The following is an 18,939-nucleotide window of genomic DNA, read 5'->3' on the forward strand; positions in this document are numbered from 1 at the left end:
GCATGTTACATAGTATTTAAGCTTAAGCCCTGCCACCTCATTGGTTGGGGCCATAAAGGACCAAAGTGAGGTGGAGCAGACTACACAAGTAGTGCCTTTTCAGGCATAATGGGCAATCTGCATTGCTTTTATCCTATGGGAAAAATGTACATCTATAATTATTTTAAATTACTGAGGATTCCCAGTCTGATGACGGGGAATATTCAAGCATGTGTATCTATGAAAGATCCAATAGAATAACCCGTTGGCCATAGGAAACCGTTCCATGATGGGTTGTTTCTCAGTCGGAGAGCCAGGGGTTCGATGGCCAAGGTGAACAGGAGGGGAGCAACGAGCATCCCTTCTTGGTTCCCCGCTTCAGAGGGAACGTTCTTGAGGTCGTCCAATTTATCCTAACTTCTGCAACACTTGTTTCATAGTTCAACTTGATCCATTGCAGGGTGTTTTTACTGACACCCATTTGCCTTTTTTGGCGATAACTATCATGGTGGCCTGACGTAGGTCCGGGGTTGCACACCGGACTCCCTACTTCTGTGGAAGCGATTAAGCAAGAATGTTGTGATCTTGTAGCCCGATTTCTTCCACAGTTCCATTTGAAACCTGTTTGGACCTGTCGTTTTACCTGAATGAAGGTAGAGATTGCTTCCGCTACCTCTTCCACCCTAATCTTTACCTCCAGCACCAGCTTCTGTTGCTCGCAGAGTTGGCGGAGTGCAACATTTCTCAGCACATCTGGGCTTCCGAGCGTACCAGATCTGCGAGCAGCCCAGTACAGCGTTTCGTAATAGTCTGCAAATGCCTCAGCTATTTCACCATCCTCAGAAATCGTCCCCCCCTTCCCATTTCCCAGTTCCCTGTACATATCAAGATACTGAATCCCTCTTCTCCAGTCAAGCTAGCAATTACCCTGCTTAATCCCCTGTGTCATGAATTCTGCTTTGTTTGTCTCAGTGGCCTTGCTGTGCATTATTTAAAGAGATATTGAAGAATTATCCCTTTGCTGTGAGAAGACGCCTATGCATATCAGGATAACATGTGCTAAGGAAGTCTTCCTACAACCTTGCTACCTCCAGTTCAGCCTCCTCAGTAAGCCATATCTGGGTCCTGTGGTGTTCCGAAATTAGTGATATGACCTCCACCCCTAACCACAGTCTTCTAACCCTCACAGAGTGTCACTGGGCTTTCAACTGAGGTTGTGTTAAGCGTGAAGTATTCCCCCCGCTTTGTCCGTTAAGCCCTCAAGAGTGTTGGGGAAGTCAAGGTAGTAGTTGTGTAGACGCCCTTGTGCCGAGGGTCTAAATCTATAGCATCTAACTTCCAGAATTCGTGGTTAGTGGTCTGATATTCCCAGTGTCGGGAATCTAGCCGACATCAGTCTGTGTGCTACCCGTTGGGGGATAAAGAAGTGGTCTAATCTAGACATGGATTTGTGCTCCCCTGCATGAAAGGAGACACCCTGATCTTGAATGTGTAGTGCTCTCCACACAGCTGATCGACCCAATGCAGAGACAAAGGTATATAATTCCATTCATTAATTCATTTTGTCATTTGTTATTGCGCCTTTCACCATAATTATGGTCCCAAAGCGCTTTTGATTGAACGCCCCTCAGAGGGACCGGAGTCAAAATATTTGGGAGAATTTGGGAGGTGCTGTTATGCGTGTGCATTTAAGCCATTAAAATGATGCGAGGGTGGCCAAGACCCTGCTAGTCACCCATGTCTAAATGGAGTGTGTATGGGTGCAGCAGAGTTATTGACTATAGTGGGGTATTGTGTTTAAGGAGATAGTTATGTGGGAAGCTACCGTTTGAATTCTTGTCATTACAAGTAGCTTCATTCTTATGGCAGAGGTGATGTGCAATAGTGTTCGTCGTATATGTGAGTGCAGGGTGTGTGAAAGTGAGCCTGTGCCTTCTGCTAAGTTGCGAAGGTGTGGTGTGTGGGAGCAGAAAGTGGCTAGCTGTACAAACAACAATGTCAATCAATTTCTGCCCATCTCTGCCGGTGGGGAAGGCCTACTTAGCCCTGGCTCCTTTCTGTACTTCTGCATGACACATCTCTTAGACTGCACAATGGCAGTATATCACTCCTTGAGGGGATTACTTTTTCTTCTCAACACTTTTCATTTGCCATGGGCCTGACCCCCTCTTACCAAAGGAGCCCGCTATTCGCTTTGAAACACACCCTCTCCCCGCTTAGCTATGCAACCACCCCCTTAAATTCCCCCCTCTCCCGCTCTCCCTTACAGCTGCCTGCATGATCTGATCTGGTTGCCACCTTTGCCTCAAATAGCAGATGCTGTTGCTATTTGGCTCGCTTTCCTCTCTGTGCTTTCTGGCTGTATCTATTCAAACAACTTTTTCACACTGATCCCATGACTTTGTTTGCTCGCTCCAGACAACCTCAAACTTAGAGCCGCTGATGAGGCTTTTTCAGCATGTACCATGATGAGGGAGACCTCCCTGGCCGGGTTGCCATTGCACACTAACGCTTTATTTTAATCTCAGCCTTTGGGTCTATTGACTATTCTATCATCCGCAGACTCAGATGCGTGTTATGCAGCACCCGTCGTATGCTTTATTCCCCACCTTGTAATTGTCTTATGGCACTGCAATCCACCAGCATTGTGCTGCCAATGTTTGTCACTTGCAACCTACCTATTATGATCTGTCAGCCTTCTGCTGTAAATGTACTTCACTCAGTACTTAACTACTATGACGTAGCTGCATTTTGCTGCATATGTAATTTGGATCCTAACATCTTTGCATCTTGCAGCCCAGTGTTCCAATATGTACCCTAACACATTTGCATCCATCCTGACCTCACCCGCACACTAATGCTGAATATGTATTTTTCTTATCTGCCACCTACCTGATCTTCCCTTCTGCCCTTCTGTATAACTGATGTAGCCCCCGTACCATGAGGCGTGGCTTTGCCAGACTATGCTTTTCGAGAACCGCTTGTAACCTGTATGAGTGGCCCTACACTTTGAAGAATGTTCACTTCGAACTTTATGTAACTAGCGCCATGATGCCTCAGGGTTTGGTGTGCCGATATAAATGTAAAAATAAAATAAATAGATGGAGTAGTGCTACGTTACACAGGCAATGTAAGTGCTAGATGAATGCATAATACCTTACCTAATTAGGTTAATGTGACATATGGCCGACTAACACAAATGGGATGAAAGGGAGAGAGGATGAGCACTACAGTCGCCGAAGTCAAGTGTCTCCAGACCTGCCCCATTTTAAAATGGCAGGATATGATATCCTGTTGTATCTTCACAGTTCCACCTACACATCAGTAATCTGGGTTCTGTAAGGAATTTTTGGGTATTCGGCTCTTCTCCCCAAGGGGGATCCTCCCTCTTTGAGGCTAGGGAAGTGAGCCTGCTCCGCAAGACTGCCCCTAGCGTTCTGGGCAAATGGGTCCTCACTGGGAGGGACTCCACCCAAGGGGACAAAGACTCCCGCTCCTGTGAGGAACTCCCTAAACCACACAACATCATAGCATGCATGGGACTATCTGCTATGAAGACTAATGTAACATCGACATATTGGGCTGAAGGTAATGCTGGAACCAACCAGTCGGGAGAAAATAGGAGAATGTCTCTTTAAGAGAAGAGACACAATTCACTGGGATGAGTGGTGGAACATGGAGAAGCAGAGAGTATCCTACTTGGGGAAGCCCCCTTAAGTGAGCACCCTTGGAGAGGATTACCTGAGATGATTTGTGGAGCCTGCGACTTTCGAAGAGCTACAGAACGCCAGAGTGAGACGCTGGAGATCCATGTAACCAACAATAGAGGAAAGAATAGTCCTGTGCCAGGTGGTAGCCCGACCACATCCATATTGTGGTGGGTGGGGCGCCTGACGAAACACGCTGAGACCTTCAGAGAAGGAAAGTGGGAATGCGAGCAGCTGCCCAACATCAACCTCTGTATACGGCAGGAGGGAAGCTGAAAACGGGAGCACAATGAAACTACGGAACGAGGAAGGCAGTATCGAGGAGGATCACAGGATCGAATGCCATGGCCTGCAACATTCCATGACATACAGAGCAGTAACAGGGAGAACGGGAGAAGTGGGAGGCTGCGGCACAGCAGAAGACGAGAAGAGAACCCTGTCCTAGTGCTAACAAGTTACTTAAGATAAACCTGTGTAATTGGAACTGCGTAAAGCTGATTAAGGGGGGATTAAATAACCCTGTGTGGGAAGTCTATGAAGACCCCGAACCAAAAGCAGATCTAGGAAGGAAAGTATTATATGAGTGCCAAGATTTAAAAAAAGGCAGACACTGTGGCATTGAAATCTTGTAATAAAGAAGGACAAACAAAACTATTAAGTGAATAAGATAGAAATAAAGAGAGAACCCAGGAAAGGGGAAATATCAAGTGGGAGCAAACCACAGCCAAGTTTAGGAAGACTTGATCAACAGATTATGAAAGATCTAAAACCTCCAAAAAGAATGTGAGAAAGTATCACAAGGAAAGTTGTCACAGATACAGCACTAAAGAGAGTACAAACTCAGACGGTTGTAGAAGAACAACAAGAGTTAATCCAAGGGATAAAGAGAGACTCTTATAGAAGATTGTGCTAGACAAGCAGCACAAGGAATAGAGGCATTGATACATAGACTGTTGGTAAATATTGGCACACTAGTAGAATCAAGCCAGTCTCCTGGATTTATTTAAGTTAGTTATAGTCAGGTAGAATTAGATTTGTACGGAGGAATTTTCTTTCTTTGGGTCTTCCTGAAGACAGCAGAGCATCTTTAACTCCTTTAGATAGGTAGGGACCGGCCTCTAGACATCGGGAAAGATGGGCCTTTTTCAGATAATTTGAATAAAAGTGATTTGGAATGTCCTTAAATAGTCCTCATCCCATATTCCTACATGTTTGTGCTACTTCTCACAATCTTGATGTGCCATCTTGCAAGCGAGTCGGTTGAACAGGAGATGCATGGTCTTAGTTGAGTGGAGTATTGGCCCGTCGGGGTTGAAGTCCATCCTCCCCATCGGAATTTAATTCCATCCATGTCCATGCATCCTGGGGGTCTGTGAAAAAGTCAGTTTTCCCGTTTAGGTAGATCTTGAGTTGAGCAGGAAAAAGAGGGCAAATTTAATTCCCAGGGATTGCAATTTCTTCTTTACTGAGTCAAACGACTGGCTTGCTTTCTGGACGATTCTGGTGTAATCTGGGGAGAAGGCAATCCTTGTAAGGGGTGTGGTTCCTCGCCCCGAGGGGCACTCCAAGGTGTACGAATCCACCAAGGGCCAAATAGTGTTGCCCTTTAGGAGTATTAGATGTAGTTCGTCCTGTCCAGCCACTACCCAGGTTATTTTCTGACAGTTTCTTGCTTGGTAGCCCAGGATGAAGGACTGCATTCCAAGACTAGTGCGAATGCCCAGCATTCGATTCACCAAGTGGCATAGGCACTTACGACTGTACAATAGTCATCTTCCACAATGATTTGGGCACTTGTTAAATCGGGGATGCCACAGGTAACTTGCTCTGCAAGGAAGCAAACCCCTTTCTCCTTATTTTCTGAAGGATTTCCTAAGGACAACAGTGTAAACATGCCCACAAAAGCCTAAATGCCTTTGGAGAGACTGGGGAGTTGCCAGTTGGGTCTAGTAGATGGCTGTCCTGCTTAGCACCCATGCTGGTGGCAGCAAGATGTGCCCCTTGTTTCTGGGTTCTAGGGATCAGAACACACCTTTATGAGCCACCATGTTGCATTCTGCCTTTTGCTTGATTATAAGCTTCTCTGGCACCTAGGAAGGATGGTCGCTGAACCACCCTCTGTGAAGCCTGCTAGGAATAGGAGGGCTACGGGGGTCTGCCAAGACCAACTTCCCACAGAGTTCTACGCAAGAGGTTTGAAAAGAGCAAACCTACAGACCCCTAGAAAATTGGGGAGACCAAATGGATGCATTTTCAGTGGTGGCTCCTGCAGGAAGCTGTATTTCTGTGTCTGAGGAAGGTGAGGAGTGAGTTGGCCCAGGATCCTACTTGTGATTGGAGGCAATCCACAAATGCTGTACTTGGGTCTTGTCAGCCAGTGTATGGGGATGTGTTTAAACTGGGTGTCATGTGATGGAAGGACCAAGGTGAGACTGGGTTAGGCCCCCATGAACTGATATGATGAAGACGCTGCTCTGTAAGCACATCAGTGTGGTGCCAGAATCTAATGGTTCACATGGATGTTGGGGTGCCTGAGCACATTGGAACTACTCCCAGTGATATGACCATCTCAGTACCTTTGGGGTTGCTGTTGGTTGGGGGGTGATTACATTGAATACCCCGACTTTGAGTCCTTTCATGGGTGATGCGACGGGTGACTGAAAATTAGTACTCGTTTGATTATCGTAGAGTTTTAAGGTAATTACTAAAAAGATAGCAACCTGGACTCCAGATAGGATTGAGCAGGGAATATGTTACTGACTTTTTGATCTTGTATGCCTTCTTTAGACCAGCTAACACAATGGGGCACTCCGCTCTGTGGCATGGAGTGCTTATGCCTATTTATCTGAACACATCAATATAACAATTCTGACAGAAACAAGGGTCCGACTAGACACATACAAATGTGTTACTCCATGTTTTTTTGTGTGTTGCTGTTGGTAGTATTTGCCTAATTTTAGGGAGTACAATAGAAAGGTACACCACTTATCTGGAGGGCTGGTTGCTTCCAGTGGAAGTTTGGCTATGGCGCTGTGGATTCCAACACCAAAGAGACAACTGTTGTGGGTTGGCCTCAAAATATCGGGACCTAAAGGAAATGGTAATCTGTGGCCTACCCCTTAAGTGCCCATAGGGTGCATGTCATTTGCACAGGCAGTCATTAAAGTCCGGGCACCCGGGTGCTCCTGGCAGTCTGGCACCTGGAAGATGAGGCAGGAGCCTGCAACCCTAGAAAGGAAAGATGTAGCTGGGAGAGTCTATTGGCCCAGGATTTGATAAATCGCAGGTAAGTGTTTGGGAACTTGCAGAGCAACTATGTAAATGTTCTGCCTGCCTCAGCAGAAGGAAAAAGGATTGATGAAAGCGGAGAAAGTATGTAAGGTAGGGCCTCAGCATGGGTGCTTGCTCACTTACAATTTGGCCTCCTAGCCATGTTTTGTAAATTGTCCCTCACAATATGTTGAAAACCGTAACACATAGACTTGGGGCTGCAGCTTTAACAGTATGGGGATTCGAGCAGCACCAGTGCACAGTATAAAGCCAATGAACATGACATAGCATTAGTTTAGGAGGGAATTGAACAAAGTAATGATTTGATGAAAGGAAACAACAAAGGTAATGCTCATGTGTAACACCACTGTGCGCTGCCAAGCTTCCATATCAAATGCTGGTATCTCTCCTAGCACACCGCTCCTGAATCGGAAGAGTATCTTCACTGTGATGAGTTGCTTACGAGACCTTTTAGTGGGATCTCCAAGTCTATCCGTCCTATAAGATGCCCTTTCATTTGGATGATCCTGATATTGAGGGCATTTTATAGCATGCATGAAAATATAAGCTGATTTAGGCATGTTAACCCCCTAAGACCGCATTTATGTGAAGTTTAGATTGTCTTCTTTTACTCTTATGTCCCATCCCCTTTTCTCCATACTGCATGGGCGTCCCTCGCGAGGGACAGGAGACGGAACCTTTTTCACCAGATAAATCTTCTTCCCCTCTAAATTTAGAGGCACGGCCCTGGGAGCATGCGCTGCCCTGACTCTGCCCTCCGGCGCCACACATCAGTCTCCTTTTCCACGTCGACGGGAACGGGCCAAATTCACCAGCGCTCCTGGGTTTGGCTTCGGCCATGTAATTCCACGCACGGATTCTTCCTCTATTTCTTCTTTTGTCTTTTATCAATAGGTACTGGGTCCTCAGATCCCACATCCCCCTGCCCCCACCCTCCCAGCGCATGTCGACTTCGACAGGGTTCAGCAGGTGCCCATCCTGCAACAGGCTCTTCCCAACTTCAGACCCTCTGCCGACGTTGCCTTGGCCCAGACCATGGTTGGCAAGCCTGTTCGGCGTGCGGCTCGCTGTCCTCGAAAGCGCTGAAGAACAGACTAGCAAGGTGGAGGGTCGAGGTTGGTACACCTACCGGGCAAGAGCCCGAGGAGCGGGGCAAGTCGATCGCCTCACATATAAGAGACTTGGCAGAGGCTGGCCCCAGCGAGCCCAGCAACACGTCGCAGCCACGTGGTAGGCAGCTCAACAAAAGGGCCAACGTGCCAGAAAAGGACACCCGTTAAACACCTCTGCAGGACTTCGGTGAAGAACGAGTATCGAGGTGGAGTATCGATGTGGGACTGGCATCAACCAGGTACGTGGCCTACGGCCTACCCTTCTTATGTGCAAGGCTGTTTTCCTTTCCTTCCGTATATACAGGGTCGGCAGCAGCCTCAGCTGCCTCTAGCTACCCTGTCAGTGCCCTCCTCCTCTTCGGCCAGCGAGGGCTGGATCTGCGAGAAGTCTCCAGATATGGGGGCTATCCTCAAGGACGCAGTCAGCGAAGTCCAGGCGGTTCCATACCAGCCTCCTCCTCAGCCTCTGGCTGGGGTCCCAGTGCCCCAGCCTCCGGCTCTGGAAACACCTACTCCTCCATCCTCTGGCTCTGAATACTCCTCCTCCTCCTCCACAGGATCCCCCAGAGCCTCTGGATACTGATGAGGAGGAGGATCCTGACACACCATCATCAGCCAGGGCCTTCCACAAACGTCTCTCTGGCCTGGCAGAAAACCTGGGCCTCCCCCAGCTCCAGGTAGAACAGCCAGCAGAGGGCGTCCTCGCTGTAGTCCTCACAAAGCGCCTTTCTGCCAGAACGGGAATTCCACTACAGACCGACGTGGTGTCCCTCGCCAAGAAGGGTTGGCTCAAACCCCACTCTGTCCAGCCAGTCAACCCCCAGCCTGGACGACAAGTCCAGGCAGATGGAGGGGGATACACTCTTGCTCTCCTCCCATCCTCAGCCACACTCCTCGGTGATCGCTGCGGCATCACTGTACTCCAAGCCTCAGTCGTCCTCGTCTTCGCCATCTATGGCGCTGTTAGGCAAGGAGGAGAAAACCTTGGAGGCATACAGTAAAAAGCTGTATTCCAATGCTTCCTTGCATCTGCGACAGGCCAACGCAGACGCCATGCTGGCAGCCGCCAACCAAAGATTATGGTGGGAAATTGTTGACTTCCTCCCGGAACTACCCGCCCACAGCCAATCACGTTTTAAGGCAGGGCTAGCCGAAGCCAAGTTCGTGGCTCAGGATATCATGGAGTCCACTCTGGCACACATTGATACCTCTGGACATGCCATCTGTATTGCCACGGACATGAGAAGGATGGCCTGGCTCCGGGCAACCAAGTTCAACCCGGATGTACAAGGAACGTATTCTAGACGAGCCCTTTGAGGGCAGTGACCTCTTTCACTCCAGCACAGATGAGGAGCTGGACAAAAAGAAGAATATCTCTCAGACAGCTAAGTCTTTATCCATTCTGACAAAGACCATGCCCAAAGTGTACTCCCAGTCTCAGCAACGCTCGGAGAAGGGTCGCTCATGTGGAGGCTTCCGTGGCTTCCAGGAACGGAGGTCTAGGTAGCCGGAACGCTCGCCGACCCCAAGTCGGCGCAAGCGACAAAAATGGGGGGGGGGGGCAAGGGCTTTTTCCAGCCCCCCTCATCCGCCTCTGCCTCCGAGGGTAAGAAGTCATGACAGACCCCTACGGGTCCACGTGTGGGGTAGGCTTGCTCTTCACGCACACACTTGGCAACAGAACTTTGCGGACCCCAGGATCCTGTCAGTAGTCTCCTCGGGGTACCGTCTACCTATTCCTGCCTCTCCTCCCTCCTCTCCTGCAAGTTGGGACAGCAACTCTTTTGGCGGAGATTCGGTCGCTCGTCCTGAGCCAGGCTGTGGAGGAAGTCCCAGCCTCCCAGCGAGGATCGGGCTTTTACTCCAGGATCTTTGCCATCCAGAAAAAGAACCAGGTTGACCTGAGAGTTGTACTGGACCTTTCCACCCTCAATCTCTCCTTACCTCTTCAGAGATTCAAGATGGTGACGCCAGTTTTTATTGCGGAGACATTATGCAGGGGAGACTGGATGTGCTCCCTGGATCTGAAGGACGCCTATCTGCACGTCCCGATTTGGCAACCCCATCGTTCTTTCCTCCGGTTCAGGATCATGGGCTGCCATTTTCAGAACAAGGTCCTCCCTTTTGGCCTCAACTCGGCCCCCTGGGTATTTACCAGACTCATGAATGCGGTGGCAGCCCTCCTCTGGGCTCAGGGCCTCCATATATACCCCTACCTAGACGACTGGCTCGTCAGGGCTACATCTCAAGGAGCAGTTCACCAGTCCTCCCAAGTGCTGATGAACAGGCTACATGACCTGGGCTTTTTGCTCAGTCTCAAGAAGTCACAGCTGCAACCCACGCAGTCTTTGACCTTCCTGGACCTCATCTGGGACATGCGCTCCGAGCGGGTCTTCCCATCGGAGGACAAGATCGCGGCCATCAGGAGGGCCACGTCCCACTTTCTCAGCCGAAGCGCTACTTCGGCTTGGTGGTACCAGCATCTACTGGGCCTTTTTGCAGCGGTACTGTTGGCCGTCCCCCACACAAGACTCATGATGAGGAGGATTCAGCTCCACTTTTCAGTGTCGTGGAACCAGGAGAGAGGCTCTCAGGTCGAAATTATCAAGATCCCATCTCTATCCACCCGGACCTCACATGGTGGTCCAGGGACTGCAACCTGCGGACGGGCAAGCCCTTCAGGCCCCCCGTCCCACAGGTGACGATTACCACAGACTCCTCCTTACAGGGCTGTGGAGTCACCCTGGAGGACCTCTCGGCACGTGGACCCGTCAAGAACAAGAATACCACATCAATTGGCTGGAACTGAATGCCATCTGGTTAGCATTCAGGGCCTTCCTCCCATGTCTCAAGGGAAGGTTGGTCCTGATCCAGACAGACAACTCGACCAGTATGTACTACATCAACAAACAGGGGGAGACCAGGTCTCCCTCCCTGTGCAGACTGGCAATCAACATGTGGGAATGGGCCTTGGAGAACAAGATTTTCCTCACGGCAGTGCACCTTCCAGGGGAATCCGACCTGGAAGCGGACAGGCTCAGCAAGTTGGGAGAGGACAACTATGAGTGGCAGCTGAACGACCTCGTTTCACAGGAGGATCTTTTTGCCACCAGGCACAACAAGAAGTACTTCCAGTTTGCCTCCTAGCATGGGCAGGGCCTAGGCTTCCTGGGCGACGCCTTATGGATCCAGTGGAACGGCATGTCAGCATACGGCTTGGCGCCCACTCCACTGATTCACAGAGTGCTTTGCAAGTTCAAGGAGTCTCGCCAGCTCAACCTCATTCTGATAGCTCCGCTGTGGCCAGCCAAGCCATGGTTCTCGGAGCTGCTCAGCCTCTCGGCAGTCCCTCCAATCCACCTCCCGTCGGGCCCAGCACATCTTCTGACACAGTAGGGGGGCAGGGTCGTCCACCCCACCCTTCAGAAGCTGGCCCTCACAGCGTGGTTCCTGAGCAAGTGACGCTCCGCAATCTCAAGCCAATCTGGAGATCATACAAGGGGCTAGGAGCAAGGCTACCAGAGCCCAGTATAAAAGTAAATGGACCAGGTTCTGCCACTGGGCGCACTCCAAGGATATCGACCCGCTGGCTTGTTCATTGGACGACATGCTGTCATTCTCAGCGCACCTCGCCAACTCTGGCGTGCAGGTGGACACCTGCTGTACATACCTCTCAGCCATTGGGGCCTACAGGAATTCGGAGGAGGGGGTCTTCTCCTCCTCCAACCCGATCGTCAGGAGACATTTGGCCGGACTCGCTAGACTCTACCCGCCCATCAGGAAGCCACACCCTGTGTGGGATTTGAACCTAGTCTTGGGCGCCCTTGCGCACAAGCCATTTGAGCCTGTGGCATCTACAGACATCAGGCTGGTCACCATCAAGACGGCTCTGCTAGTCGGCCTCACATCAGCGTGCAGGGTCAGCGAGATCCTGGCCTAGTCGCCTCAGAGCCGTACACCACCTTTCACAAGGATAAGGTGGTCCTGCGGACCCATCCGGCATTTCTACCTAAAGTGCCATCAGCCTTTCACTTAAACGAGGAGATCGTCCTTCCTACATTCTTTGCGGACCCGAAGGACGAGCGTCAGAAAGTTCTGCACTGCTTGAATGTCAGGCGTGCCCGGAAATTCTACCTGGACAGGACCAATGGCTTCCGCAGGTCAGATGCCCTATTCATCACCTTTGGAGGCGCCAGGCTATCAGGCCTCCAAAACCTCCATCTCCCGCTGGATGGTCTCGGCCATCAAGGAAGCGTACGAGGTCCAACATAGACCCCTTCTGGCGAACATGCATGCCCACGCGGTCAGGGCCAAGGCAACGGCCATCGCCTTTCAGCGCCATGTCCTCTGGCAGGTCATAAGCAGGGCGGCCACATCGGCCTCTCCATTGGCTTTCTGCAAGCATTACTGTTTTGGTGCCGGCTCCAGATCAGATGCGGCTTTCGGACAGGCGGTTCTCCGGAACCTGTTTGCTTAAGGAGGGTCTCCTCTCCCCCTGTGGCTACATTCAGTTGTAATCGCCCATGTAGTATGGAGGAAAGGGGACGGGACGTAAGAGCAATTATAAGTTACTCACTGTAGTGACTAACGTACTCTTAGTCCATAGTCCCCTTTCCTCCATACGTCCCACCATCCTCCCCCCTAATAATCTGGTGTCGTTAGGCAATGGCAAATCTATTGTCGACGCATCTATGGGGACTGAGGTGTGGCGCCGCAGGGCGGAGTCAGGGCAGCGCATGCTCCCAGGGCCGCGCCTCCACGTGCCTCTAAATTTAGAGGGGAAGAAGATTTTTCTGGTGAAAAAGGTTATGTCTCCCATCCCTCACGAGGGACACCCATGCAGTATGGAGGAAAGGGGACTATGGACTAAGAGTACGTTAGTCACCACGGTGAGTAACATAATATTTTTACTTTCCCTGATATTTTATTCTGCTTTATGATTTTGCTGTGACTAAATTACCTGATTAATATTGTTTGTCAAAGCTGCATTATCTTTCCACTAAACGGCATTTCTTTCCCCTTGTGATCTGTTCTAGGTGTGGTGTATCGGAGAATATCTTTCAGTTTCTTATGACAAACGATGCACAGTGGAGCAAATCAACAAGTTTTTTGAAGTGTTGGAGGCATTGCTATTTGAAATAACACAGCTTCGCGCCTCTGCCAATGTTCCAAAATTCTCACCACGCGTTATTACAGTCCTGATGACCACTCTGACAAAGTTGGCCTCTCGCAGCCAGGACCTGATCCCCAGGTATGATCATCTGGGCAGTGGGAGGTAAATTGAACTGCAATTCCTCACATCCAGTGACAGATTCAGATTCGTGGGTTTGCTCTACAGGGAGCCTGGACACTTTAGCCACCTCCTCTTGGAGGTATAGGTGCTGCATGCTCACTTTGGTCCTCTCCGAGCTGTAGGTGCTGGATGCCCACTTCAGCCCTCTCCCCTCTGAGGTATTGGAGCTGCATGGCCGCTTCAGCCCAGTTCATGATCTCTTCAGCTCTCTTCTGTTGAAGCTATAAGCGCTGCATGGCCACTTCAACCCGCTCCTCTCTCAGCTATAGGTGATGCATGCTCACTTCACTTCAGCCTTCCCCTCTATGGGGTACAGGCGCTGAATGGCAACTACATCCTTCTCCTCTCTTAGCTATAGGTGCTGCATGGCAATTCAGCCCTCTTCTCTCTTAGCTACAGGTGATGCATGGCCACTACAGCCCAGTTCATGGTCACTTCAGCAGCTCTCTGTTCTCCGAGCTATAAGCACGCATGGCAAATTCAGCCCTCTCTCTCTGCTATAGGTGCTGCATGGCCGCTTCACTTCAGCCTTCTACTCTCTGTGGTACATGGCAGCTACATCCTCCTCTCTTAGCTACAGCATGGCCACTTCACTTCAGCCTTCTCTACGAGCTAGAGGCGCTGCATGGCAACTGCATCCCTCTCCTCTCACAGCTATAGGTGCTGCATGGCCACTTCACTTCAGCCTTCTCCTCTACAAGCTAGAGGCGCTGCATGGCAACTGCATCCCTCTCCTCTCTCAGCTATAGGTGCTGCATGGCCACTTCACTTCAGCCTACTCTTCTCCGAGCTGCAGGTGCTGCATGGCAACTGCATCCCTCTCCTCTCTCAGCTATAGGTGCTGCATGGCCGCTTCACTTCAGCCTTCTACTCTCTGTGGTACATGGCAACTACATCCTCCACTCTTAGCTACAGCATGGCCACTTCACTTCAGCCTTCTCTACGAGCTAGAGGCGCTGCATGGCAACTGCATCCCTCTCCTCTCTCAGCTATAGGTGCTGCATGGCCGCTTCACTTCAGCCTTCTCTTCTCCGAGCTGCAGGTGCTGCGTGGCAACTGCATCCCTCTCCTCTCACAGCTATAGGTGCTGCATGGCCACTTCACTTCAGCCTTCTCCTCTACAAGCTAGAGGCGCTGCATGGCAACTGCATCCCTCTCCTCTCTCAGCTATAGGTGCTGCATGGCCGCTTCACTTCAGCCTACTCTTCTCCGAGCTGCAGGTGCTGCATGGCAACTGCATCCCTCTCCTCTCTCAGCTGTAGGTGCTGCATGGCCGCTTCACTTCAGCCTACTCTTCTCCGAGCTGCAGGTGCTGCATGGCAACTGCATCCCTCTCCTCTCGCAGCTATAGGTGCTGCATGGCCGCGTCACTTCAGCCTTCTCTTCTCTGAGCTGCAGGTGCTGCATGGCAACTGCATCCCTCTCCTCTCTCAGCTTTACGTGCTGCATGGCCGCTTCACTTCAGCCTTCTCTTCTCGGAGCTGCAGGTGCTGCATGGCAACTGCATCCCTCTCCTCTCTCAGCTATAGGTGCTGCATGGCCGCTTCACTTCAGCCTACTCTTCTCTGAGCTGCAGGTGCTGCATGGCAACTGCATCCCTCTCCTCTCTCAGCTTTAGGTGCTGCATGGCCGCTTCACTTCAGCCTTCTCTTCGCCTAGCTGCAGGTGCTGCATGGCAACTGCATCCCTCTCCTCTCTCAGCTATAGGTGCTGCATGGCCGCTTCACTTCAGCCTTCTCTACGAGCTAGAGGCGCTGCATGGCAACTGCATCCCTCTCCTCTCTCAGCTTTAGCTGCTGCATGGCCGCTTCACTTCTCCGAGCTGCAGGTGCTGCGTGGCAACTGCATCCCTCTCCTCTCTCAGCTATAGGTGCTGCATGGCCGCTTCACTTCAGCCTTCTCTTCTCCGAGCTGCAGGTGCTGCATGGCAACTGCATCCCTCTCCTCTCTCAGCTTTAGGTGCTGCATGGCCGCTTCACTTCAGCCTTCTCTTCTCCGAGCTGCAGGTGCTGCATGGCAACTGCATCCCTCTCCTCTCTCAGCTATAGGTGCTGCATGGCCGCTTCACTTCAGCCTTCTCTTCTCCGAGCTGCAGGTGCTGCATGGCAACTGCATCCCTCTCCTCTCTCAGCTTTAGGTGCTGCATGGCCGCTTCACTTCAGCCTTCTCTTCTCCGAGCTGCAGGTGCTGCATGGCAACTGCATCCCTCTCCTCTCTCAGCTTTAGGTGCTGCATGGCCGCTTCACTTCAGCCTTCTCTTCTCCGAGCTGCAGGTGCTGCATGGCAACTGCATCCCTCTCCTCTCTCAGCTTTAGGTGCTGCATGGCCGCTTCACTTCAGCCTTCTCTTCTCCGAGCTGCAGGTGCTGCGTGGCAACTGCATCCCTCTCCTCTCTCAGCTATAGGTGCTGCATGGCCGCTTCACTTCAGCCTTCTCTTCTCCAAGCTGCAGGTGCTGCATGGCAACTGCATCCCTCTCCTCTCTCAGCTATAGGTGCTGCATGGCCGCTTCACTTCAGCCTTCTCTTCTCCGAGCTGCAGGTGCTGCATGGCAAATGCATCCCTCTCCTCTCTCAGCTTTAGGTGCTGCATGGCCGCTTCACTTCAGCCTTCTCTTCTCCGAGCTGCAGGTGCTGCATGGCAACTGCATCCCTCTCCTCTCTCAGCTTTAGGTGCTGCATGGCCGCTTCACTTCAGCCTTCTCTTCTCCGAGCTGCAGGTTCTGCGTGGCAACTGCATCCCTCTCCTCTCTCAGCTATAGGTGCTGCATGGCCGCTTCACTTCAGCCTTCTCTTCTCCGAGCTGCAGGTGCTGCATGGCAACTGCATCCCTCTCCTCTCTCAGCTTTAGGTGCTGCATGGCCGCTTCACTTCAGCCTTCTCTTCTCCGAGCTGCAGGTGCTGCATGGCAACTGCATCCCTCTCCTCTCTCAGCTTTAGGTGCTGCATGGCCGCTTCACTTCAGCCTTCTCTTCTCCGAGCTGCAGGTGCTGCGTGGCAACTGCATCCCTCTCCTCTCTCAGCTATAGGTGCTGCATGGCCGCTTCACTTCAGCCTTCTCTTCTCCGAGCTGCAGGTGCTGCATGGCAACTGCATCCCTCTCCTCTCTCAGCTTTAGGTGCTGCATGGCCGCTTCACTTCAGCCTTCTCTTCTCCGAGCTGCAGGTGCTGCATGGCAACTGCATCCCTCTCCTCTCTCAGCTTTAGGTGCTGCATGGCCGCTTCACTTCAGCCTTCTCTTCTCCGAGCTGCAGGTGCTGCATGGCAACTGCATCCCTCTCCTCTCTCAGCTTTAGGTGCTGCATGGCCGCTTCACTTCAGCCTTCTCTTCTCCGAGCTGCAGGTGCTGCATGGCAACTGCATCCCTCTCCTCTCTCAGCTTTAGGTGCTGCATGGCCGCTTCACTTCAGCCTTCTCTTCTCCGAGCTGCAGGTGCTGCGTGGCAACTGCATCCCTCTCCTCTCTCAGCTTTAGGTGCTGCATGGCCGCTTCACTTCAGCCTTCTCTTCTCCGAGCTGCAGGTGCTGCATGGCAACTGCATCCCTCTCCTCTCTCAGCTTTAGGTGCTGCATGGCCGCTTCACTTCAGCCTTCTCTTCTCCGAGCTGCAGGTGCTGCGTGGCAACTGCATCCCTCTCCTCTCTCAGCTTTAGGTGCTGCATGGCCGCTTCACTTCAGCCTTCTCTTCTCCGAGCTGCAGGTGCTGCATGGCAACTGCATCCCTCTCCTCTCTCAGCTTTAGGTGCTGCATGGCCGCTTCACTTCAGCCTTCTCTTCTCCGAGCTGCAGGTGCTGCGTGGCAACTGCATCCCTCTCCTCTCTCAGCTATAGGTGCTGCATGGCCGCTTCACTTCAGCCTTCTCTTCTCCGAGCTGCAGGTGCTGCATGGCAACTGCATCCCTCTCCTCTCTCAGCTATAGGTGATGCATGGCCCCCTGAGTTCAGCCTTCTCTCTGCGCTATAGGTGCTGCTCTTCTCTTCTCCGAGCTGCAGGTGCTGCATGGCAACTGCATCCCTCTCCTCTCTCAGCTTTAGGTGCTGCATGGCCGCTTCACTTCAGCCTTCTCTTCTCCGAGCTGCAGGTGCTGCGTGGCAACTGCATCCCTCTCCTCTCTCAGCTTTAGGTGCTGCATGGCCGCTTCACTTCAGCCTTCTCTTCTCCGAGCTGCAGGTGCTGCATGGCAACTGCATCCCTCTCCTCTCTCAGCTTTAGGTGCTGCATGGCCGCTTCACTTCAGCCTTCTCTTCTCCGAGCTGCAGGTGCTGCATGGCAACTGCATCCCTCTCCTCTCTCAGCTATAGGTGATGCATGGCCCCCTGAGTTCATCCTTCTCTCTGCGCTATAGGTGCTGCTGGCAACTGCATCCCTCTCCTCTCTCTGCAAGGCCATGCTTGTAAATACCTATAAACTTGTGGGATGTGTCGGGTCTGTTTCTCCCCTCCGCACTGTTATCGTAGGAGGACTTACTAGAGCGGTGTTGACTGGGGTCAGTGTTGGCCCATCCTGGCAGTCATTTGTAAATAAAATAGGAGTGCTGGCTGGGCAGTAGTGTACATTTATTCTAGCTAGAACTGGTGTTCAAACTGTGGGACTGGTCCTTCTAGGGGGCACAACGGGTGTCCAGAGGGTTGGGGGGGGGACACACGAGGCGCTACAAAAAGAGCGTTCTGTGACTGCTTTCAATAGGAAACATAAGTAGAAATGGTATTTTTGGTGGCCCAGCAACAATAGGTTTACTCAATGGGGTCTCAGCATAAACAAGTTGTGAGACCACTGCTTTAAACAGTGCTAGGCCTTCTACTGGGGACATGGGTTCTGTTCGGCCAAAGAAAAACGAGGAATGTTGAGTATAAAGTTGCGTGCCGTTGTAGTCCAGGCATGTGGGCTATACCCGAGTGCCCTTTATAGCCCATGCCCGCTGACTATAGCTTCCAGAAAGTCAAAGCTCAACTTTCTACGTAAGATGTGTGCTTGGGGGGACTGGGGGCAGTAACCTGCTTCAATAACCCAGAGGTTTGGCCCATAATGCTGTTCGCACCTGTGGACGTGGCTTCGCGTGTTAACAGTGGCAACAGGAAACATAACTGCTGCCACCAAACGCTGTGCTTTCAAAACGCAGACAGCTTTTGAAGTTGGCCAAAGATGACCACCGAGGAGAAGGGAAGTAGGATCTCTCTGAAAAGACAGAGCCCGTCTTCAGTTTCTGTGGTCACAAAAGGGAATGTGAGTAGCTACCAGGGCTGGACTGGGAACTAAAAGAGGCCCTGGAAATAATTACTGGGGACCGAAAGAGGCCCTGGAAATAAAGTTCAAAGTGGCCCTATATGACACATTTTCAGCAAGCCCAATGCTTTTCCTATGAGAAAATTTGGAAATACCACAGAAAAGAGGCCCAGGGTGCAGAGGCCCACCGGGAAATCTCCAGAGTTCCCTAAAGGCCAGTCCACCCCTGGTAGCTACTGTGGGGCACACGGGGTGTGAATGATTGGGGGAGAGGAGGCAGTGAGAGCCAAGGAGAGGTACGTGGAAAATGGTAGTGGGAGGTACAGAGAGCAACTC

At 51.5% G+C, this 18,939-nt stretch overlaps 1 protein-coding gene across 1 annotated transcript in view; it reads left to right on the top strand.

The window, feature by feature from the left end:
* Positions 1-18,939, top strand: part of AP5Z1 (adaptor related protein complex 5 subunit zeta 1) — a 497,387-nt gene that overhangs the window by 475,969 nt on the left and 2,479 nt on the right. Inside the window, exon 16 of the mRNA XM_069645515.1 lies at positions 13,126-13,340. Within this exon, the coding sequence (XP_069501616.1) occupies positions 13,126-13,340 (215 nt within the window). The remainder of the gene's footprint in view (positions 1-13,125; positions 13,341-18,939) is intronic.

Source organism: Ambystoma mexicanum, chromosome 2p (genome assembly GCF_040938575.1).
Source record: "Ambystoma mexicanum isolate Mex_15411 chromosome 2p, UKY_AmexF1_1, whole genome shotgun sequence".
NCBI classification, from domain to species: Eukaryota; Metazoa; Chordata; class Amphibia; order Caudata; family Ambystomatidae; genus Ambystoma; species Ambystoma mexicanum.